General features: G+C 37.6%; 1 protein-coding gene across 1 annotated transcript in view; it reads right to left on the reverse strand.

The window, feature by feature from the left end:
• The window catches only part of LOC146332490 (tetraspanin-18B-like), a 46,373-nt gene extending 28,356 nt beyond the window's left edge, over window positions 1–18,017 (reverse strand). The window contains exons 1-2 of the mRNA XM_084721712.1: window positions 17,840–18,017; window positions 108–196 (exon numbers count right to left, since the gene is read on the reverse strand). Of these exons, the coding sequence (XP_084577838.1) occupies window positions 108–110 (3 nt within the window). The 5' untranslated portion in view covers window positions 111–196; window positions 17,840–18,017. The remainder of the gene's footprint in view (window positions 1–107; window positions 197–17,839) is intronic.
• Window positions 18,018–24,842: the final 6,825 nt, after the last annotated feature.

Consider the following 24,842-nt stretch of genomic DNA (forward strand, 5'->3'; position numbering starts at 1 on the left):
CAGACGGCTGAAGGAACAGGGTAATAAAACTCTGAAGAAAAATACCAAAACTGAACCAAATTGAAGTATGAAAGGACGGGACTGAGTAGCAACAGAAAGCATCATACCATATGTACCTGTTTAATGGCTCTTGGGTTCAAACGTAGGCGGGAGAACAGAGTTTTTATCCTTTCGACCTCGTGCTGCTTTACATCAGCTGCAAGAGGAGAGAACAGAGAGGAGTTACAGACAGTATTTACACACTCATGAAGAGGGACAGACAAAAGGTCAGAACATTACTCGGATTAAAACTCTAAATCATCACAAAGTGAGCCAGAAAACTCCATCTGTTGTGCTGCCACATACTGAACGACCGATGTGAAGGTTAATATTTGCTTTCTGGTTATTTTTCTTTGATGATGATTTTAAAATAAAAAGGAACAGGTGGCTTAACATCTTCTTTTCCAATAAAACACATCTTATTTTTACTTAGGAAGGTTCCTAACTGAGTGAAATGAACTGGAAGTATAAGAGACGGTTTAATTCTCTAACCCTAACCCATTTTTTAAAAATTTCTTTTGAGAATAAATGTACTTTAAACCCAAGTTTCACAGTAAATATGAGATAATTAGCATGTACTACGACTGCTTAAGTATGCATTGCAAGATATAATCTACTTAGTTACTTTTAAAATCATAGTTGAGTACTGACGATAGCTTGAATTAATGTCTCATCTGCCAATCAGGTGATCTGATCACAAACAGGCCAAAAAAACAAAACGCTGCAGCAGCACAAATGTGGAGTAAAGATGTTAATCATTAATCATTAATCGAGAATTTAACAAATTCAAAATGTATTCATGGACATTCAATCAATAGACATGGCAGTAATTTGTTGAAAAAGGAAAATTAAACTTCAAACTTAAGTTTTAAACTTTTATGAATATTAAAAAAAGATCTCTGCACACCCGAATGTGTGACTGGAGGAACAATGAGAGAAACTCGCACGCACTGTCTCGCTGTTCCCGATGAAGGTCATTGAGACGGAAACGTTGATATTTAATAAATATATTAGCAGAGAGCGAGACAGTGTGCAGGAGTTTCTCTAACGGTCTTAAACTTTAAAATGAGAAAAACAAGAAAAAAAAAAAAAGAAAATAAAGAAAAAAAAATCTTTCATATCTTATAAATTATTAATGATTAATCAGTTATTATCGTTTTCCACTACTGGTTCAGGAAATCAAGGAAGTGACTAATACTCTGAGTAGTTTTTGCGACCAGTACTTTGTTCTTTTACTTAAGTTAAGTTAGGAGATACAGAATGTGGTCTGTCTGAATTAACATATTTCTGAAGTTTTCCTTCTAGACTAAAGCTCAGATGAGTTCACACTGTGACCCCGGTCCACATAATGTCCACCTGTTTCTATAGCAACCACCACACGTGAGCAGGACTGAAATGATGATCGATGGAGCTGCTGCGATGGTCCCGTCCGGTACCTACAGCGCGGCGGGCCGTGGGAAATGTTAAAGAAAAGGAAACATCTCCTCTGTAATCAGAGTGATTCATCACGTCAACGCTCCGTGTTTCTGTGCCCCGTGATTCACGGGTCATGATTCATGTTTTTTTTGTTTGTTTTCAGTACGTGATTCAAAACTGCAGAACTATTTGTCACAGACTTGTGAGCAGTAAACAGTCATGAAGAGAGATGAAGAGAGTCGTGACAGAGCGGCGTGAAAAGCTCACAAACGTGCCAACACACAGAGACAATACCGCAGCAAAGTGGACAAACTAATCCTTCAGTGCTTAGGAGCTCTTTTGTTCGCACGTCACTGTTGACAGAGCTTTTGTTTAATATTCAGTGTGACTACTGTCCCCCGTGGGCCACCGTACATTGATGTGTGACCAGGCGATTGTTTCCAGCTCGTTCTGGGGGAGAAAACTGAAGAAGTTTGGATCAGAAACAAACAGGAGGCTTTATGATGCAGAGATTATCTCTGAGTTTGACTTTGCTTTGATGAAGCTACAATATGATTCAGGACACTGATCCAAACTTATCTCTGTGTCAAATCTAAAACTTTTCTCTGTTACAGAACTATTCAATAATAAATCTGCAGCATTCAAAGTTAGAAACAAAATGGGAAACACTTTGCTGGCTCTAGGAAGTATCAGTTAACATGTAATAAGGCCCTTATAAGATGCTTATTAACATTCATATGCCTAACAAGACTACATAAGTTTTAATAAAAGCATAATTAACACATTTATTGTTTTATCATGAAGCATTTATAAGCACTTCTAAGACACTTAAGTTTATAAACTGACTACAAATATTAATAAAAGCCTTATGATTTTCTTAGAATTAATTATAATAACATTACAAAGACATTTATTAAGTTTAACCTGCTTCCAATGTCTTTGTTTAACCTTTAAACTTTTGTTGTGAGTTTATTAAGATTTCTACATACCTTATTATGCATTTATTAACAGTTAACTACGGCTGGCAGATTGTGAAGTGTGAGCAATTTAACTGCCCGACTGATATCTGTCCGTTACATTCTTCTTTCAGGCTTGACAGCCATTAAATTCTATTTATATTTATTTACGATACAAAAAAAATGGAAAATTTGGATTTAGGGCTTAAAGACTCAACCCTAACGCTGTTTGATTACAGACTGAGCCAAATGTTAATAAACCAAATAATAATAACGATGATAAAAAGCAAAACAGGCCGATAAGATGCTTTTACTGAACAAGTTAAGAACAAAATTCACTGGATCAAACTGGAGCCTCTATGAGCAAACTGCCAATATATTATTAATGACTTGCTGAGATGCTGACTGATAGGTAATGAGAAATAAGAGCACCACAGTACCAAAGATACATCTGACGTAATTCAGACAGCATCTACATTATGTTGTTGAGTATTTTTCCACACTGTAAAATTGCTCACTACAAGTCTTTGTCACAATCATTCAAAAATTTAAGGGCTCTTTAATCCAAAATCTGTTTATATGAATGTATATCTACATGATAAAATAAACATCGACGTTTAACCAACTCTCACATATCAACCTTCGCTGGTGTTGGTCAGTAAAATAATGTTTAATAAAGTGTTTGATCAGGGTTTGAAGAGATCAGGCTTCCTCTTCATCTCATCTGAGGTACAAGTCATGTGACCAGAAAAAGGCCTGAAGCAGAAGCTACTTTTACCACAAAAATTTTAAAATAAAAGTGATCTACATCATAAATATACACTGTACATATAGGTGTCACTTTATTAGCTAAACCTGTGCAACCTAAAGTAATTCAACACAACAGTTCTGCCATGAATTCTATTTTTATGACATTTGTAACATGCATTTTTTGTTAATAGACTCAGAAATGTATAAATTCAATTATTATTGTTTATTACTGAGGTCATAATTAAAGGTGGTGTTGTACTGAGTGACTAAGACCTCAGTGCTAAAACATATAACTCTATAATCACATGAAAGGAGTATCAATAGGGCTGTTATATTGGATTATATTTGATTGTACAGGTTTTTCCACCGAGAATAGCTCAAAATAACAAATCACTGCTTTATTTTAAAATGTTTTTCAATCTGTAAAACATACATCACCCTCTATCCTCAGAGATTCAATCTGAAATCTCCAAAAATAAAAAAAAACTCTGGAGGGGAAACTTCAGGAGGAGCAGCATCCTGTAGGAGGATCTCTATGTGGAATCTGTGGATTTAACAACTTCACTAAAATAAAAATATGTTGAACTGTGCTTTATAAGATGATCTGTGTGAATACGGTCCTCTGATTGGCTGGCAGGTGTGCGTTAAAATCATTTAACCCACACAGGTTTACCTTTCGAAATTCATCCACTACCCAATTTGTAACCATAGCAACATTAAAGAGCACAGCTGTCAGAGCTCACATCACTTCCTAACTGGAGGTGATGTGAACAAACAAGTGAGCGAGCAAACAGCTGATTGGTTCAGTTTTCCTTAGCGAGGACGTCCTAACCTGTTGAGTGACGTGTGGCTTGTTTGAAAAATCTCTCGCCCTGGCTCTATTTTAACAAAGTTTCACGCACCTCCTACCTTTTTTATCTGGTTAAAATTGATGTGACATCCTTGACGTTTTTGTTTCTCCTCATCAGAGCAGTCAGATGGAGGATGAGAGACTAATTAATGATGCTGAGAAGAAGAGGCACCTTTTATATGATCCACAGCAGCTTTTTTATAGGAATATCCTCAGAAAGGACTGAGTTTGGAGGGAAAAAGGGAATTTTGGGGAGTTATAAGTAAGTAAACTGCCCTCCAACTGTATAGAAACAAGGCTGATTTAAGAAAATTACAGTAGTTACGAATAAATAACTCAAACACCTAATTTACTCATCTACAGAGGGAGGAATCTCAAGTGCGCCGGTGCAACATCGCTTGCATATGCTGAACAGCTGTTTGCTCACATCTCTTCTGGTTAGGAAGCTGTGTTGCTCATCAACTGTGGCAACCCAGCTGATGTTGCTTCATAACTTTTGATTTTGACTGCAAAACTTTCACCAAAAAATCTGCAAATATTTTTTATTTCCTATTGGCAAATGATCATAATATAAACAAGATAATCAGGCGGTTCTCTGCCTCCATGTCGTGCCTTCAAACCGTTTAACGCACACCTACTCGTTGATCATCTCTTTCTTATATTATATATTATTTTAGGTATATCTCCGTATAGAGCAGGACATTGTCTTATAATCCTTCTTACAGCTACAGGTTGCCGCTGGCAGCTGTGCCAATGATGCAGGCCTGTCAAACAGAAGGCACATGACTCACGGATGTGGAGGACCTTCCAAATCTGTTGACAGCCACGCTGCCCACACAGCGAGGAGCCCTTCTCCCCAACTGTGTCTTACTTGTTCTATTTCCTCAGTGTGAAACTGAGGAGAAAAACAACATCACATTCATGTGCAGATGAGGTGAGACGGTGACTAATCCTGCACCAACGGAGCAGTTTGGGCAGTCGACCGATGTGGGTTTTTCGGTGGCCTGTATTTAGAGAGCAGGGCAGCTGATGGCCGATTTATAATGCAGATATCAAAACAAAGAAAAGTTGCGTATAATCCCTTTATGTATTATGATTGTATGCACATTACAATCTGAGCACAAGCATCTCAGAGGAGATAAGGCTGCAGAATCAGTAACATCTTTTGAATCACCGCTTAAAACTTTTTATAGACTTGCTTTTATGTGATGTGGTCTCTTTTTTCATCTTTTTTCTTTGCAATTTTGTCTCATTTCATTCCTCTTATTTATTTATATTGACTAGCAACGTCTAATGCCATCTCTGTCAGTTTTACATAAGATTTGCTATAATTTAGGACAGTGAAACGTGTTCAAATTTAGAAAAGCCTGTCAATTTTTCTCTCCATGTTGAAGGTGTGCAGGAGGCTCTGAGAGGAGTGATACTCAGAGTTTCATGGGCGGCTTTTTTGTTGTCTCTCAAAAACATGACACACAAGAGCACACGTGGTGAATGGATTAAACTCTGTCTTCATCTTCTCTAACAGTCCGACTAACTAACGCTAGCTTACTAGCTGCAGTAACTTTACCTCCAGACAAACTTATTAGATCCCACTGCATCTGCAGTTGTTCTGTGGGGGTTTGAGGAGGAGGATGTGGGCTGATGCAGAAACAAAGTGGGTCGACGGTGATGCATCTCTCTCTGGCTCGCTGTCTCAGGTCTAAGCTGGGTTGGCTTAGCTCTTATCCTGGCTCTCTTCCTGGAGTGATCGCAGTCCGGCTGGTCTGGCTGAGTGACCCGCCTCAAGGCTCGCTGCACTAATCGAGTCCCCGTGCTTCCTTTTCCATGTTAATGACTGTATTTCTGTCATCTATCATGTAGATATACCTGCTGTATTTCACCATCCAACCAATGTTTGCTGGTGTGTAAACTAGCATTAGCCTCAGTCTGTTAGCATTATGTTGTTATATCATGTACGCAGCTGTTAGCTAACTTTACATAAACACTTTCATAGAGTTCTTGTTCTAAAACATGTCAGATGGAAATATTAAAATGTCACCTGGTAACAGACTTCTTGGCCAACTCAGTAGAGTTAGTACAAGCTCACATTAGTCAGCTACACTTATGAAATCTGCTTGTGAGTCGTCATGTTAGCCACGGCCATCAACTAGACATACGTCTACGTCTGTTTTCTTCTCTGTGGAATCACAGACCTCGTGTTTCAACAATTACTCACAATTTCAATGTTAAATGTGCCACCATTAACACTGTAAATTGCATAAATGCAGTGTGAGAATGAAAAGCTTGACAGGAGTAGCAACAATAACTGAGGAGGGTGGTGCAGAGTCAGTTAAACATTTTAGTGTGATAAATCTTTGCAGCTATGTCGCCCAGCATTATGATAATCTCAAAATGCCAGAAAATCATCCCGATATCAGACTATCATTAATTTTGATCTGAATAACTTCCATCATCTCTGAAGTGTTTCATTCAGCTCGAGATGCTGAACCCAGAGTCGTCCTGATGAAAACAAGTTGAAAGGAGACGACTGCTTCTGACATTTTAATGTGTGCATCAACAAGTTCACAGCTGACAGCTTTATTGCTCAAAAGCGTATTTCAGTAAGAGCAAGAAAGTGAAACTTTGTAAACGGGACTGATACCAAAACACCTGCTGCTATTAAACTCCATCAAAGCTTCGTGTGAAATCTGCACAAGCACAAAAAACTGACAACCAGCAACAACAAAGACTCAGAGCAACGAGCTCCAGCTCACACTGACAAGAGCCGGTTTCAAACTCTAAGATATTATCCTGATTGCTTTAAAACCTAAAGAATAGCTGCACCCCTGATGGAAGTGTGATGAAAAGAGAATTATTCCCAATTGCTGCCAACACTTCAGGCCTCGGTGCCATCTGAGAGTGCTGAGCTGTCAGCCAGCCGAGGACAAACCAAACCGTAAAGATGAAAGTTAAAAGTGTGGAGCAGCACAGAGGTAGACACGTAATCCTCCAGAGACCCAATTACACTCCAACCCTGAGAGGTGGATGCAGAGGTGGAGAGTGAGGCGCCCACTCTGTGCAGATGGAAGAGGACGGCTGCTGCTGCATCTCTTCATCCTCATCCTCACTTCAATTAACTGCTGTTTATGAAGTGAAATCAATACACCAGGTGTGACTAACAGCTACCTTCCTGCAGATGATCCGACTTTCAGACTGACCACAAACTCAGCGGGACCACACAGAGAGCAGAGTCTGCCAACGCAGAGTAAAAGAAACGTCACCGTCCTCACAGCCGAGGACATCTGGTTCAGGTTTGGGAGAATAAACTGGAGCGCGTGGAGGAAAATACCGTCTGCTGGTTTCTCTCAGCGGCCATATTCAGACTCTGTTCTGAATTATCGTGCTGCTGAGTGTGAGTACGAGTGGCTCGGTGCCAAACGCTCTCGTGATTTAGCCACCGTGTTACAGCTGCACAGCTTCTTCTGTATTTAATAAACCACAGTGACTGAATTGCAAAAGCATTTGGTCACGGCAGAGAGCACTGAGAGTCACCACACTGTGTGCAAAGTTTGATGCACTGTTGGATATGGTTAGACTGCAAATTCTTTAAAGTTGCTCCTCCAGACGTGTTTAAATTATTTAAAAATACTCTGATTAGATTAATATTTTGTTTAGTGTGATTTTCACACGTTAAAAAAAACTCTGAAAAGGTGTTTGGGCCTCAGTCAGACTCAGATGAGGAGTCTGTTGTGCCCCAAAATCTGCAACTGGACAGATCAGAATAGTAATGTGGGTTGGGTATCATTCACATGTGACCCGATACGGTACCAGAACCCATTTCTGGGACTTTACTTTCTCTTATGGCTGCACAATTTGGTAAAACAAAAAGACATACTGTGATTATTTGACTGAAACTGCAATACGATTAGTGGAAATTAAAAAAAACAAAAATATTATAATCATGATGATGTTTTATTTATTGAGGTCTGAACCAAACAAACATATTTTCTTTCCAGGTCCTCGATATTACAACGATACTGTACTGATGACTATTGATGCTTTCACAAAATGTTAACACAATGAGAGTTTTTTATCTTTTATCTTATTTTATATGATGCAACAGACTGTAGCATCACGCCAACAACAAGTTTCGCTCTGGGGACAATCAAGTTTACTGTAACTCTAAACTCCGCTGTTCAGTAGAGGAATGTGAAAAAACACCTCAACAGTGACAAAGTTTGCACAGATGCAAGTCAGTATTAGTCGAGGTCAGACACTTTAGGCAACGTAAACATAAGAAAAACGCATTTTTGAGAGAAAGGGGAAAGACTTTTGCACTAATGCACTGTATTCTTTAAAGTCACTATTAGTCCAACAGTGTGCTGTATGATTCCTGCCTATCCCGTCTGTACATGCAGACATTTAAGGCCACAAACCACAAGTCAAACCATCAGCAGCCATTAACTCCACACTCACATAAAAAAAACAAAAAAACAAAAAACTATAAAGTCGAGCTGCTTTGATGCAAGTCGCTGCAGCAAAATAAAACTTGGTCATGATTTTAGCCACGTTAGCAGCGCGGCACTGGGGATGATAATGTCAGACAGACCACCACTTTGGTCCTGACTGAAATATCTCAACAACTATGGGATGGATTCCAGCAGATTTATGATTTGATCCAACCTACATCATTGACTTCCCTCCACAGCTCCTCTGGGGGCAGTATTTCAAAACTTTGAACCCGGATCAGAATTATCCACTTTGGTTTTTTTTTTGGTTTTTTTTGCTGTCCTGGTTTTTCAAAGATTATTCAGACAGGATCGTTCTGGTCCAGATACCACAAGATCAAGATTACAGAATCTAGTTATGCAGAACCTTGTCGTCATCATTCTGAAACATGATGCAGGTGAGAATTATGCTGCACTATAATCCACTTTTAGAGGAAGAAACTCAATATTCTTGTTTTTGCACCAACCTATTTTTACACAACAGCTTGGAGGATTTATTTTTTTTTTTGCTCTTATCAATATTATTGGTTTATTGGTTAATTGTTAGTTTAGAACGGATATTGTTTTGGCATGATCTGTGTTACTTTAAAGGGATAGTTCACCCACAAACACCCCTGACACTTTAGTTCATAGGATCAGTTATATAAAGCGGATTTTTAAGACAAATACTGGAGGTCAGATTAAGATAAATCTGAGGAGTCGCAAGATGAGTTTCACAGGAAAACAGTGTTGCAGAATCTCCCAAACAGTGGAAGTGAATGGTGACCAGTTTCCAAATGGAAAAAACAACTGGAACTTGTTTGGTGTAATCCAAGTCTCCTAAAGCCCCGACATGCCAAGTTGACTTGAAAGATGTCACTTAGACCATGTTTTTAGTCTAAATCTTCACTGTAGATCTTTATCTTGAAACTGTCTTTGAGGCAGGTATCCTGGTTCTGAAACACGCAAATCTGAGATTTAATCCTACCCAGATAATTCTGATCCAGATTAAAAGTTTTGAAATGCTGGTCCCAAGATGTCATTGGCAGAGATCTCAAACTCAAATTTGGCTTGTCATCTCCACCCGTGTGTATTTGACTGCACAATCATGAGATTTGTAAATTTGCATAATTAACACCCCAATAATTCCATACATGGCTGCGCTTCCTGCTCCATATGTCAGGAAGTGTTCATTTAGGAAAATGGCATTACGAGTTTGGAGTTTGACGTCCTGCTTTCTGAGATCCATGAAGGAAAATCTGTCATTTTAACAGCGTCAGAATTAAAAGACCTGCTAAAGCAAAGAAACGGGAAAAGCGAGCGCTGTTAATGCTGTGTTACCGGAGGGTCGGTAAAAACTTTGGTTTGGATAACAGCTGACTCACTGCACACGACTCTACGACAGGTCTGGACCACTCGGAAAACATGCTTAATTTTGTGCTCTTGCATGAGGTCCAATATTTCTGAAAATGTAATAATTCACTTCCATTTCTAACATGTTTTTGTCACACTTCACATGAAAACAGCAGATTCAACATTTTTTTAGTTACCGTGCATCAGACAAACTCAGCAACTCTTCTGTCACTTTGGATTGATCATTAATCCCCTGAGGAAAATCACTCGCTGAGCATTGTCACTTTTGTACTTTTGTCAAGCAATGATTCGCATTTTTTATTTCAATTGTATATGAGAAGGTGGTTTAAATTGGTCTGAAACAAATAGGAAAAAATAATTAAATAAAACAATATATATTTTTTTCTATCAGGATGGGGAGCAGGGGCCCTAAACGTCTGGCAGTTTCAGACTCCTGGTTTATGATAATCAACCTTCTGCTGCCCTGTCTCATAAATAGTCATTTAGTTAAACACTGTTGAATATTTGAATCTCATATTAAAAGGTGCTTTTTCTCTCTAATGCATTTTATTATAGCACCTGCTTGCCCTAATTTTATCTGAGGGCTTTTTTACTCTCACTTGTCTTTATTTCATGTGTTTATTCAAAGGTAATATCTCCTCTTTGTGTTTATATTTAGTTGTATCTTCCATTTTTAATTTACTGTGAAGCCGCGTGTAACCCAGATTTTACAAAGTGCTTCATCTTAAATATACCTCACACAGCTTCAGTGAAGATGTTCACGGTGAACGTCTTGGTTATGGTCGAGTAACTCAGGAAAATGAGACCACCAAAGAAAAGAAAAGCTGATAAAGGCCCCCGTGCTGCTGTGACAGAGCAGAGTTCAGGGACAGGGTCGCTCTGTGGAGGTCTGACCATCTGCTTTTTAATTCAGTTTGACTGAATTTAATCTCGTTAAAACTGGAAACCTTTGAAAGAGCAGCAGGGGCATTAGCATGATGTGTCCGCAGTGTGTTTGAGGAGAGCAGGTTGTGTTAAAGGCGGCTAATTTAATCAACTAATCAAGGAAACGACCCTCTTCCTTCTTGTCCGTCATACTAATTCCTCATTAACGGACAGAAATCTGAGGGGTCACCACATGATTAAAGGGATCGAATGTAGTTTTTGTCTTCGTTTCTTGTGAAACACTGCACATGTTCACCTCTTCTACAAATCTGAGAAGTAAAAATCAGACTTTGGTTGAACTGCTCACAACTCAGGTCCACATTATGGCCAAAACTTGTGCTGACTGGTCTAGGGTTGCTCAAATTATTATTATCATGGTCAATTAATCTTTTAAAATGTCAGAAAATTGTGAAAAATGTCAATCAGTTTTTCCCCAACACCAACAATGACGTCCTCAAATGTCTTGTTTTACTCACAACTCAAAGAGAGAGGAGTAAAGAAACCAGAAACTATTCACACTTAAATCAGAAACATTTTTTCTTTAAAAGTTACTGATTAATCAATTAAAGTAGTAATCAAAGTAGTTGACAATTATTTTAATAATTGATTAACAATCAATGAATCGTTGCAGCTCTAGAATGGTCACATGCATTATTTAAATTTAAGACACCAAATTAAACTGCCTTAGACAATCAGATCTATATGGTTTTACAGTTTCTTCTGGATTAAATGATGTAGGGCTGCAACTGCCAAATAGTTTTGTAAAATCTGTTGATTTTTTTTTTTTTTTAGTAATTTTTTTTTAAATCTTTAATTGCTAGATAATAATAAAAAATGTGCCTCACAAATTGCAAGAGTCCATGCTGACAACTTCCTGTTGCATGTTTTGTTTACAGCTACACCGATTATCGTCTGATTGATTAGTCAATCAACAGAAAGATAATTATATAATCGACTAATAAAAGTAGGAGCAAAAGTAAAAATAAATGAATAAAGTAATTCTTCAGGGAAAAAATGTGCTGTTTTATTCAATACTATATTTTTTTTTCTTCAAGAAATGTCTCAAAATGATTAATAAGTTATGAAAATAGGTGCTGATTAATTTAATGGTTGACAACTAATTAATTATGTGACTAATCTTTGGAGTTTTAGTAGATAAACAGGACAAAAAAACCCATTATTGTCAGTGTTAAACCAAGCAGAGTGCTTCAGTTCCCTCTGCCTTGACTAAACTTTGCTAAATAAACCAACATCACTCTAGACAGAGTGACCGGGCCGATACGACAGCCTGATATTTAGTATTTTCCCCTGACGACTCCAGACGTCTCTATTTGTCAGAGTTCGACCTCAGTCCAACAAGCAGCTCCTCCCTCCGTTCGCCCCCCACGAGACGCTCTGCTGGCAGGATGGGAAGTAAAGTAACTGGCAGTCCTGGAGGATCGGCCCCCCTGTGGCTCGTCAGTCCTTTTGTCGGGCCGCAGCCGCCACGCTGTGATCCACAAATAGACTAAGTGCCTCGGCGCTGCACATGAAGGGAAGGGACAGATGGACCTGTGGTTCCCCTCACCGCAGAGCCTGTGGACGTCCTCCAGAGACACAACCTGAACTTTGAGGATGAGGAGGAGATGGGACTGATCGCAACAGCAGAGCGAGAAAAATCAGGAAGGAATTGAGCTAGAATCAAAGATTCCTGACCGGAGACAGGTCCCTGGTCAGGAATCAGACTTTTGATATTGTGGTTATGTGGCGTAAACCCCAACCATCATTCAGAGGGACTGAGCTGCAAAATCTAAATCCTTTGTAACCACAGAACATATATGAAGAACACAGGTTCTGAAACCAACAGATGATACAGCAAGACTAAGAGTCTACAACCACTCTAGCAGCTCTGTACTCAGACACAGTTAAATTATATTGTTAACATGCTAACATGCTGATCCTTCATAGTATTTTTTGTGTGTATACTGAAGTATCCCATTTTAAAAAAAGTTTGATGAAAAGGACAAAATTAGAAAAAACTTCCTCAGCTTCACCAAATGTTTTTACACTCACTTGAGGTGGATTTGATTAAATACGCTTAATAAGACAAGACAAATAAAAAACTGTTTTCTGACTGGAGACTTGGCGCCACCAACTGGTTATCTTGCTGAAACAGATGCCAGAGATGCACCGATTGCAATTTTCTTAGCTGATTCCAATTTTTGTAAAGGTCTGACCAGCGGATTCCAATTTTCTGTCTTTCTGAGAATTATAACTGACAAAACACACAGACAATTTTGTAACTTTTCCTTAATATAAAATTAAATTAGATGTTCATAATAAAACATTGACTATTAAATAAGTTTAATATTTTCTCCAAAAGTGCTCCAGTTTACAACCAGGACTGAATATATCACTATAACAGGATTATGTATCGCAAGGGAGCACGATCTCGCGAGATCTCGTGGGAAACATGATGTAAAGCAACTACAGACTGACGCGGTGCAACAGTTTGCTGTAGCAAAGCAGGCGTGTGTCTGAGTTTGTGTGGCTGTGACGTTACTGTCAGTGTCACTGCGTGCATGACATGACCATCGTGTGGAGGATGTGTGTGAATTTGACGCTGACCAGCTGGTCATCAGTCAGGGCCGGTCATGCTGACAAACGTCTGGTTCTAATCTCTCACCGGTCGATCGGTGCATCCCTAAAATCTGCATAATAAATAGTGGGTGGAAACAAGCATTCATTCACATTTTCTTTTGCCAAGATACTTGCAATTCAGTTAAAATTTCTATTACATTCGGATGGGAACATGGCAAATATCACTGTTAAAGGTGCTGTAAGTGACATTCATGGCCACTAGAGGTCGCAGTAGACCACCAACATCTCAGACCACAACAAACGTGGACTCAATAAAGCTAAACAAACAAACAAAAAAAAACCTAAGAGCAGCACAAAACACTGATCAAAATGTAAAAACAGCCAGTGTTACTATCTTTTTTCACTTACACTGTATTCAGAAACATATTTACCGTGTAATTGTAATATAAAAAATATCGTGACCAGGCCAGTTTCCAGTGGACGCTCCTGACACTCAGATCAAACTCCCACACACTAACATGCACCTGCAGCTGGATTACAGCACACACTTTAGGTGTGACTTTATTCTCTGCGCTGGACGTCAGAACCTTCACACTTTTTCACAGGTTTTCACTGACATCTACAGAGGTTGCAAATTTAACATGCTGATGTTTAGCAGGCAATTTTCACCATCAATTCATGTTAGCATGCTAACGTTTGCCAATTAGCACTAAATTACAGCTGAGGCTGATGGGAATGTCATTAGTTCTGCAGGTATTTGATCATAAACAAAACCTTTGCACAAACTGATATTTTGACTTGGGCTGCAGCTAACAATTATTTTCATAGTTGATTATTTTTATGATAAACTGATTAATAGCTGTTTGTTTTAAAAAGTCAGAAAATGGTTAAAATGTCAATCAGTGTTTTCCAAAGCCGTCGTCCTCAAATATCTTGTTTTACTCACAACCCAAAGATATTCAGTTCACTATCAGAGAGGAGTAAGGAAACCAGCAAATATTCACATTGGGGAAGCTGGAATCAATTATCGATTTAATAATCGATTGATTAATTACTGCAGGTCTAATCCTGACCTAATGATGATGCTTGACATGAAGTCATGACAACGAATTCTCAGGGAACATTCATTCAATTACTGTTGAAACATTTCACAAAAAACCAAAAATGTCAACGTCATGGTGATGCTAACGATCATCTGGCAAACCTTCATGCTCATCCATCCAATAGTTGTTGAGATATTTCAGTCTGGATCAACGTGTTGGACAGTCTGACCAACTGACAGACAGACAGACTGACACCGTCATCTCAATAATCAAGCTGCTAGCATGGCTAAAATGCTAATGGTATGTCTCCAGTGTGAGGATTTGATGCTTTAGGAGTTTTAGACTGATGGGTTGGACAAAACAAGCACATTGGACACATCATATCGGGGTCTGGAGACTAACGACAGACATTCGTTCTTATTTCCTGACATTTAAGCCTCAAAGCATGAACCAAACATCAAAATGGACTCAGAAACAGGGAGCAGCATCTTGCCAACAGGGTGGATCTTCCCTTTCACAGACATTTCCCTCATTATATGAACATATACGACGTGTCTTTTTGGCTGAACGCAGGATTGATCAGGTGTTAAAGACGTGATACTGTTCTGAACATTTTTGTCATGCAGATGGTGCACATTAATATGCCAAACTGATTCATACACAATGCAAAGAAACGTTCACACAGAGAAGTCTCCAACAGTCTCCTGATATCAGGCTGGCAGCAGCTGAAGCTCTCAGAAGGAAAACTAAATGGAGGAGGGTCAGTGTGCGTGTTGCACAGACTCACGAGGTGTGAAAGTAGCTGCATGCATGAGCCAAATGTTCGTTTGGCCACTCCACTGGACACCGAGCCAGTTAATCAACTCTCATTTGGAGACTTGATTTTGCTCTATAAATATATTTGGCTGATGAACTGTCAACAGAGGAGGTACTTTCTGTCTTGCAGGAAAACATTTAAAGTCAGACAAGCTGCTCTGAAATGGATCTAAATCCTTTAATACTTAACTTTTACCTTGACTCTCACTTGTCAGTCATCTGCCGTCTCCTCATCATAAATTATCCTTCTTGTATAAACCCAAACTGAACACTGTCAATCAACTAACTATGATTAACCTTTGTAATATTCCTTTAATAATCTAACTGTTTGTGACAGGAACTACACTCAGTTTACTGTAGCCGATTGATTTTTGATAGTGAAATAATTGGTCACAATATATAGCCTGATATTAAATTTTTATCAAGTTTAAATTAGAGCTGCAACAAGCAATTGATTAAAACTGATAATTATACTAAGTGCCAACTATTTTGACAATCCATTTTTAATTTAAAAAAAAATGTCCATATTCAGCTTCTCGAATGTGAATATTTTCTGGTTTCTTGACTCCTCTCTGACAGAAAACTGAATAACTTTGTGTTTTGGACAAAACAACACATCTGAGGACATCATCATGGGCTTTGGACAACACTGATCAACATTTTTCACCATTTTCTGACATTTTAAAGACCAAATCACTAATCAATTAATCAAGAAAACCACTGACAGATTAATCAATGATGAAAATAATAATCAGTTGCAGCTCTAGTTTAAATAAGCATTAAAGCTGGAATAATAAGCCAATTAATCGCCAGTGAATCAACAGAAAATATGGTGAATGAGTCACCTTTTGAGTCATTTTTCAAGCAAAAACACATTTCCTGGTTCTAGTTTCTCCAATGTGAGCAATTTCATCTTTTCTTTGTCTCATCATGTGACAGTAAACTAACAAAAAAGGCACAAAGGCAAGAAAAAGGCACTTTAGACAATTTTCTGATACGTTACGGGCAACTTACTTTTACTCAGAAAAATGTCCCACTTAGTACAATTTTTTTGTCAAATTTCTTTATTTATACAAAAAAATATAAAGGATCCTTATCAAAAATGTTGGTTGGTTTTATGTAGAGCTGAGTTTATTTTTAGTTGTTAATAGTTGTAATCAACTATTAAATTAACTGCCAACTATTTTTAATGATTGATTAATCAGTTTGAGTCATTTTTTAAGAAAAAAAAAAATATTTCAGCTTCTTAAATGTGAATATTTTCTGGTTTCTTTACTCCTCTCTGACGGTAAACTGAATGTCTTTGGGTTTTGGACAAAACAAGACATTTGAGGACGTCATCTTGTACTTTTTGAAGCACTGATAATTTGATTTCAATAATGAAAATAATTGTTAGTTGCAGCCCTATATTGCATTTCTGTACTCCTTTATTGGCTGACATGTATGAGTGGTGTTAGTAATATTAATTGATAATTAATCAATAGCGAAGCCCGTGTCAGTGGGCGTGGTTTTTGACATTTTGGGGCAGTAACAAAAATTGCTTGTTGTAAACAATAAATGTCAGTTAGGCACTGGGAATGATCAATAGCAGGTCTGTTTCAAATGAAATGTCAATCAAGTTTTCGTTACTTCCATTTATTCATTTTTTCTATTTTTTGTTGCTGCCACCCTTGAGGCCACTTTCCATTAAATGATAAATTACAATTTTGTGTTAATGATGAATTCAAGACAAGGAAAATTATGAAAGATGGCTCATTTCCATCATATCACAACTGTTTTAATTAAATTAGTTTTAAATTCATCAAATCACTTCATCATTTATCACTCCAGTTTTTCATTTCACATCCATTTTACCCCTCTACTTTTTATTTCAGGATTATCAATTAATTTTTGTTACTTCCACCACTCACAGATGTACAGATACTGTCAGATACACAATGTACTGATCAATAATCATTTTGAGTAGTTTTTTTTCTGTAATTTCAGCTTCTCAAATGTGAATATTCTCTGGTTTCTTTACTCCTCTCTGACAGTAAAATGAATATCATTGTGTTTTGGACATAAAAAAACATTTGAGGACATAAACTTGGGCATTTTTCACCATTTTATGACATTTTAAAGACCAACCCACTAATCATTTAATCAAGAAAATAATTAACAGATTAATCAATGATGAAAATAATGGATATAATCAATTATAGTCAATATAGCTTTTATTTAGGGCTACAAATTCATATTCATAATCTTTAACAGCCAAAATGTTTAACTAATATTATCTTTAAACAAACTGCAGTTATGTAAAATTAGCCTGTATGCTCCTTTAATACAAGTTAGCCTAACTCAGTTTTTCCCTACACATTTTAATTAATGTAAAGTTGTTTTTTACTATTTTAAACTCAAGTTTTAACGATCAGAAATCAACACCGAACTGTTAGTAAATATTAATAAGTTGAAAGGTGACGTTAAAACGTGTTTAAAATTAGAAAATTTAGTCTTTTACATCGTTTTTTTTTTTATAGATTAAACAGTTAAGCTAGCGGCTAACTAAGTGCTTAATAACAAACCTGCTGACACACAAACTGAAGGCTAAAATCACGTTAAACAAAACCGCGTGTATAAACTCACCGCTGACAGATGATGAGCTTCTTCTTTCTGTTTAATGTCGCTTTAATCTGAAGTCGACTCGTCTTCTGACAAACTAATAAATCCAACAAACAAACTACCAACATTTAACCTCCTCCGGCAGCAGTTCACTTCAGTTCAGTTCAGTCGGTTCGGAGTCGTTGTCTGCCTCGGTTCACTCTTCGATGTGTCCGATGAGTCGCTCTCGCTCCCATTTAAACCTCCGGCAGACTACAAACAGTAGACTCATACTGCTTCCGGTTTACCCTTTCAGAATAAAACTACATCCGGGAAAGGTACCACACTGAAATCTCTGACTCCGCGATGTAAGAAGTTAGTACTTTCTGTGTCATGTGGGCAATATTAAAGGTATAATCTGTAAATTTTTCCTAAAACGTATAGACATATATTACATAACCACTTTTTAATCATCACTTATCAGCAGGGTTGGAAGAAACTAATTACAAATACTCAAATTACTGTAATTAAGTAGTTTTTTGGGGGATTTTAGTATTAGTTTCAAGTCTGTACTTTTACTTGTACTTAAGTATTCATTACACCATTTAATCTACTATGTTACTTTCAAAATTATAATTGAGTACTAAAACCACATGCAGCCCCAGAGCCACAGGTTGCAGACCTCTGGTGTAGAGCTACATGTAAGCCATTTTAACAAGGTATTTGAGCTCATTTTGCAACAAAAAACCATCAGATAAAATGTATTACTTCTTGCAGAGCAGTTTATATTGTTTAAAGGTGGTTTACTGGTCAGTGTCTCAGTCTTTATTACATGATGCAGCTGGTGCATGTGGTATTTTGCTGCACAGAGCCACCAGTTTAAGTCTGTGTGAGTGGCATCCACCATCATGAGCCAAGTTGAAACCATGCCACCCAGCTCAGACTGGCACTGAGCTGGCTGCATTCTGCAGAGCAAATATTAGTACATGAAGTCTGATGACCCACAGTGATTCACAACAAACCTCGGCCCGACTCCAACCTGAGCAGAGGTCTAATCAAGCAGAGGAACTGCAAACGGCTCTGTGGGTCTGCAGGGCCTTTAAATAAGCTGTGATGAATGTTTGATGTGAAACAGTCACTCAGCATTTTCACTTTTTTACCATCATAATTCATAAATCAAACCCTGTTATAGTATCATATCAGAAATATTAAAACTACAAAGTAAGCTCTGAAGAATCCTCCTCTCATCTCCTGATGGTGAATTTGTACTCCGCTCAGACGCGTATGCTAATGTGCAGCGGCTCAACGTGGGAAGCTATCACTCACACGCTGCCCGAAACAACTGAAGAATATAAAATGAGAGCAGAGATAAAAAGGATGACACGTGGAGCTCTGTGTGTTTTTTCTGCTGCTGGTTCACTCTAATTGACTGCTGCAGCAGATGTGGTTGATGGGACACTGCAGCCATGATGCCTCCAGGCAAGGTGACCTACTCCTGCATGATCATTAGATGCTTTCATGAAGCCACTGCACACAGTTTATTTTTAGGTTTTTAGGTTATTTGGATCCGTCTTTACATCTAACAGAGCCATTTAAATGTGTAATTTGTAAGTGCAGATAGTACAGATACTTGTGTAAAACAGGACTTTGGTAAAAGTTGAAGTTCTGATTCAACTTGTTTACTGCAGTTAAAGACGTACTAAAAGTATAAAAGTAAAAAGTCATCCAAAGTTAACTGAAGCTCACCTTTTCTTCATGGTAGAGTGTCCCTCTCTGTCTGTTATATCTCATTATGTCTTTTTACTTATTTTTTGTCTTGTTACGTCTCTTCTGTATTGTTATGTCTTTTACGTCTTTTTTGTCCTGTAAGATCTTGCATGTTATTTTTGTCTTGTTTCGTATTGTTACATCATTTTTGTCTTATTATGTCTTTTTTCATTTTTTCATCATGTTGTCTTCTCCACTGTTTTTGTCTGAAGTCTTTTGCAACCTTTTCATCTTGTTACTTCCACTTTCTCTTGTTACATCTTTTATGTCCTCTTTGTCTTTTTAGGTCTTTTGTTTTTGTCTTGTTTTGTCCATTGTCTTTTGCAGGTTAAACCTTTTGCACCTTGTTGCATCTTTTACGTTGCTTTTGTCTTGTAACATCCCGTTATGTCTATTTTTGTCTTGTTTCGTCTTGTTACGTCATTTTATAAACATCGGTTATAATCTATTTATTTATTTATCTATTATTTTTTTATTTTACTCTGCTTAATGCACGTGTAGTATATGATTATTATTTTACCTTTTATCATTCAACACATGCACTGTCATCCCTCCACCCAAAATAACAATGTCAATATCATTATTAGAAATACTACGAACATTTATATGTGCCATGTAAAGTTTTGTACATCATTATTTATGATTGATTCAATAATTTATTCACATTTTCAGTTATGTTTTGTTTGTTTTTGTTTTTTGTCTCTGTGTCAATCATTGTTTTATCTCTATTGTAATTGCAATAAAAAACACAAAGAAAATAAAAGAAATGCATTTGATGAGGCCAGCTCGGTATTTTCAGGAGCAGCTTTGTGAACAGAGCACCTCTGTTCCCTGCACTGACAGAAGAGACCATCTGGCAGAATCTGTCGAGGACACCAGGGAGCTCGAGTCTGTTCAACACAATCAGGGACAGCGATGAAGATGAGTGAAACCTCCGCTCAACACCACCTTCTCCACGGGTGGTCCCACTGACATCCACATTTTCAGATTTCTCTCTCTTCACCTCGTCTGAAATCACAGATTAACGGTTTTGTTTTCTGCTCTCAGAGAGAAAAAAGGGGAACAGAGAGGCTGAGACTGACTGGGAGGTGATTTTTAAATAATGCAGCAAACTTCCTGGAGTCACAGCGGGCGAGAAAGCCAGTCACAGTGGGGAAACCATAACACATCACTGGGATTTATCTCAGCTTATAACCACCGAGCTTCACAAGGAGCACAAAGGCTGCAGACGCCTCTTCATGGAAACTTTAGTTCTGCTGTGATACAGTTTGAAAAACACTCGACTCTCCCAGGAGAGTTAGTAAAGAAGATTTAAATCAGCTGCAAACATAATGAATAAAATGCTGCATGTTTCCAGAAACAGGTTTAGTTTCTGTTATGTTTGGTTCAGATTAAAGTAACTTTTAAAAGTTTGTTCTGGTGATTGTAAAGCAGGAGTATTTCTCAAGACAGGGGTGTGTGAGGAAAGACTGTGAAAAGGGCTAATTAATCTAATCTGGAAAAAAAAGGCCTAAATAAATTAGAATGAATGTTTTTAAAAATCCACTTATTTGTGTTTTGTGTGGTACAAATAGGATCAGAAGTCATAGTAATGTGGCTTCTTCTTTCTCAGTAGAATCCGACACAAAACATTGTCATATTTACCAATTTATCAATCGATAGATAGATAGATCGACAGATAGTCTGTTTGTCACCTGACTCTCTCATCTGCTTTTGTCATACTTGCTACGGCCACTAGAGGACACCGTTTAACAATAATAAATATTATAAGAGTTATAATAAGTACAGTCTACAGTCATTTTTCTAGTGAGGACAGCCTGTAAAACTTTATAGGATGACTTACAATAACCTGCAGCTGCGTCAATCTCACATTTATTTCCCGTCACTATTTTTAGGTAATTTTTAGTAAAATCACTTTATTAATCCCCACAGGGAAATTAAATTGCTACAGGTTGAAATTTGTTGAAAAGTTTTGCCGACCAACTTGAATGCTTGAGTTTTACAATAAATAAATGGAAGATAAATGGAAATTAAAATGTTAAAAAAAATGATTAATTTCCATATATTTTTCTGTTAAAACCAGAGCTACATGCGGCTTCAGAGCTGCAAGTTGCAGACCTCTGATCTAAAATCTTCCAACTATGTATAAACAAACAAACAAACGTGACTTTCACTTCAGGAACAAACTTTTTTTTTTTTTAAAATCCGTATTAAAATGTAAATTGGTAAATTCAGCTGCATGGACAGTACAGCTGGAACCTCATTTATTTAAAGATTTTTAATTCAACAATTGATTTATCAACTTTCAAAAAGTCAAACAGTCATCAGAGTTCTGAATGTTGATAAGGTGTCAGAGGCAAAGACTCATGGGAGCTGTAGTTGTTATATGTTGAAGCCTCTGTAAACCCAAATCCGCAACAGTTTTATGACCGTGTAATTTAGGATCTTAATCCAAATTTGAAATATTGTCAGCTAAGTTTTTGTTCGCTTTCCTATTTTGGTTTGAACTGGGAGTATTTGTGCTCAAGATTTATTACAACTATTATGCATTTAATTGCACAAACCAATCAAAACCTCCATGTCAGTTGCTGTCTGGGTGCAACAAAACTTCTTTCCTCCTCCTGCTGCTGCAGCTGAACAAGTCAACACTGTTATATTTCTGCTTTAACACAAACTGATTTAACACGGCTAAAATCAATATCAGTGTAAGTGTGCGCTATATTTATAACATTTTCCCTGCTTTACTTTTCTGTTAGACAATATTTACCAACGGTGAACTGAAGTTGCCGTCTGTACTCTTTTCACAGCCACAAAACCCCAATGAAAAATCAGTAACTTTCCCTCACAGGACACTGAAGCTGCTGGTCGACTGCTAACTCAATCAAACGTGAGCTGACACGCCCATACAGCAAAATCAGCTGTTTTTGAACCAGGCTTTCTAATTATTATGAACATTTAGTTTCATTCAGATCTTTGCAGATGCTAAATAAGAAACTAAACTTTTTCAAGCCAAGTTTTCAGTGGCTTCAAACAAAATAATCAGTGATGATGAACGTTTATTCTGTACATTTTTCTACTTTTTTTTTTAACAGTGTATTAGTTACAGATACATACAGAGAGACTGTAAATGTGAAGACATGTGTCTGTGTCTCTGTGTGAAGGTCATAAAGACATATGGTTAATACAGAGAGACATACGGTGTGGACAAACCGAGCAGCTGTTTTGTTTGGAGAACAGAAATGTCAGAGCAGATGAGATAAAACATTTCAGCCTCTCCTCAGATATCAAACACAAAAACTCCCTGAATACAAATGACTCTGATCTCTCCACCCGAAACACCACCTGCCATCCGGCCTGACAGCCTGTCTGTCTCACATCAGCCGTCCAGCAGCAGTGAAATTGAGATTCTTGCTGTGTCTCGTCCTCTGAAAGAAAGACATTCTCAGAGATGTAAAGGAGGACGGCCGTCTCGTTGGTTGGAGCGACGTTGGAGCAGTGAGTTGTGAGCGTGCTCTGTCGCTGTCCATTACCTCAGCGTGTTCCCCCTGTCACTGTGACGGGCGCGGCCGTCCCGCCGCAGGTACCTGATGTATGAACCCTGACAGGCCTCCGGAGGAGCTGCGAGCATGAAGGACTTTGGGGAAAAGAAAGGTCGCCCACTGGGGCTGCACACGAGCAGGGGGTAGATTTGTGCCTCTGAGAGCCGCTTTGATTGAAAGATGGTTGAAACGCTGCGTCCAATTTGATGTTTTATAAAAAAAATAAAAGTGTTTAATGGTGTTTTAACTCTTGAGTCGTGTCCTGCAGAGAGGAACTTCTTTAACCTTTTACTCAAAGAGTTCACATCGTCTGCTTCAACTTACTTTTTGTTCACTCATTCAACCATTCAACCTTTACTTTACTCAGAAATACAGAGACTTCATTTACTCTGAAGCTGAGTAAAAAACTAAAATAAAAAGCTCCAAGACACAAAGTCTGATGGCAAATTTTAAAATTTCAACTTGAAACACTCGGTTGCCTGTTTAGTTTGTTTTTTGCTTTGATGCATTCTGTTTTTGCAATATTTCACCGTTCATCCATCTCAGATCGAAGAGTTTTACAAGACACACCTTCAAGTTAAGAGCTCTGCTGTAAAACTCCCTGCCATGTAGGGCTGATGTGCCGAGTCAAACCAAGTCAAACCAAGTCAAACCAAGTCAAACCAAGTCAAACCGAGTCAAACCAAGTCAAACCAAGTCAAACTGATTCAGCACATCTGTACTGAAAAGGGGTTTATGTTCAGCTAGTTGCTAACCTGCTAACACCAGCTGCTGGAAACAAAGAGTGATAAGAGTGAATAAAACAGTCGGGTGATATATGACACTGATCAGACACAAAAACTTCTACAGAAGACTTTGTCTAATAAAAAAATAAATCACATCCATCAAAACTGCATGTGACTCTTCTGTTAGTTAAAAATGAATGAATTCACTGTCAGTGTTGAAGTTTCTCTGCCAGGTGACGGAGGGAAGTGAAGCTCCATGAGCTGCACTGATGGAAAGAAGGTATGCAACTTTTCACCACCGCAAATTTCTTAATCAAACATACAATTTTTAATGTTAATGTTATAATTATCATCCTCACTGTTTGCTGGGACTGTGGGTTGGGAAGGATAAACAGTATTTATAAAGTTTCTGTTAGATTCATCGATTAAATTAATTGGAATCAATTTTAATAATCGATTAATCATGTTGAGATTATTTTAAATAAAAAATATCTCAGATTTCAGCCTCTCAAATGTGAATATTTTCCGGTTTCTTTACTCCTCTTATGACAGTAAACTTTAAATGTTTTGGACATAAGACGACATTTGAGGACGTCCTCTTGGGATTTTGAGAACTTGATCAACAATTTTCACCATTTTATGGACAAAACCACTGATTGATTAACAATCAATTAATCTGGAAAATTGCTAGTTGCAGCCCTGTTTCTGTTTCTATTTTTGTTCTTTTTTCTGTGAAGTAAGCACAGTAATTTAATTAATAAAGAATATTTTAAAAATACATTAAAATGATTCAAATAGTTAAAAGAAAACTGGAAAACATTACATTTTTGATCTTTTCATGTGTTTTGTGCATAAAAATCTTAATTTGAAAAGTAACTAGTAACTAAAACTGAATTAAATGAAGTAAAAAGTAAAATATTTCCCTCTGAGATGTAATGAAAGTAAAGGACAAGTACCTTGAATTTACCCTTAAATACAGTATTTGAGTAAATATTCTTAGTTGCATTCCATCACTGT

Source organism: Lutjanus erythropterus, chromosome 1 (assembly GCF_056507025.1).
Source record: "Lutjanus erythropterus isolate fLutEry1 chromosome 1, fLutEry1.hap2, whole genome shotgun sequence".
Taxonomy (NCBI): Eukaryota; Metazoa; Chordata; class Actinopteri; order Lutjaniformes; family Lutjanidae; genus Lutjanus; species Lutjanus erythropterus.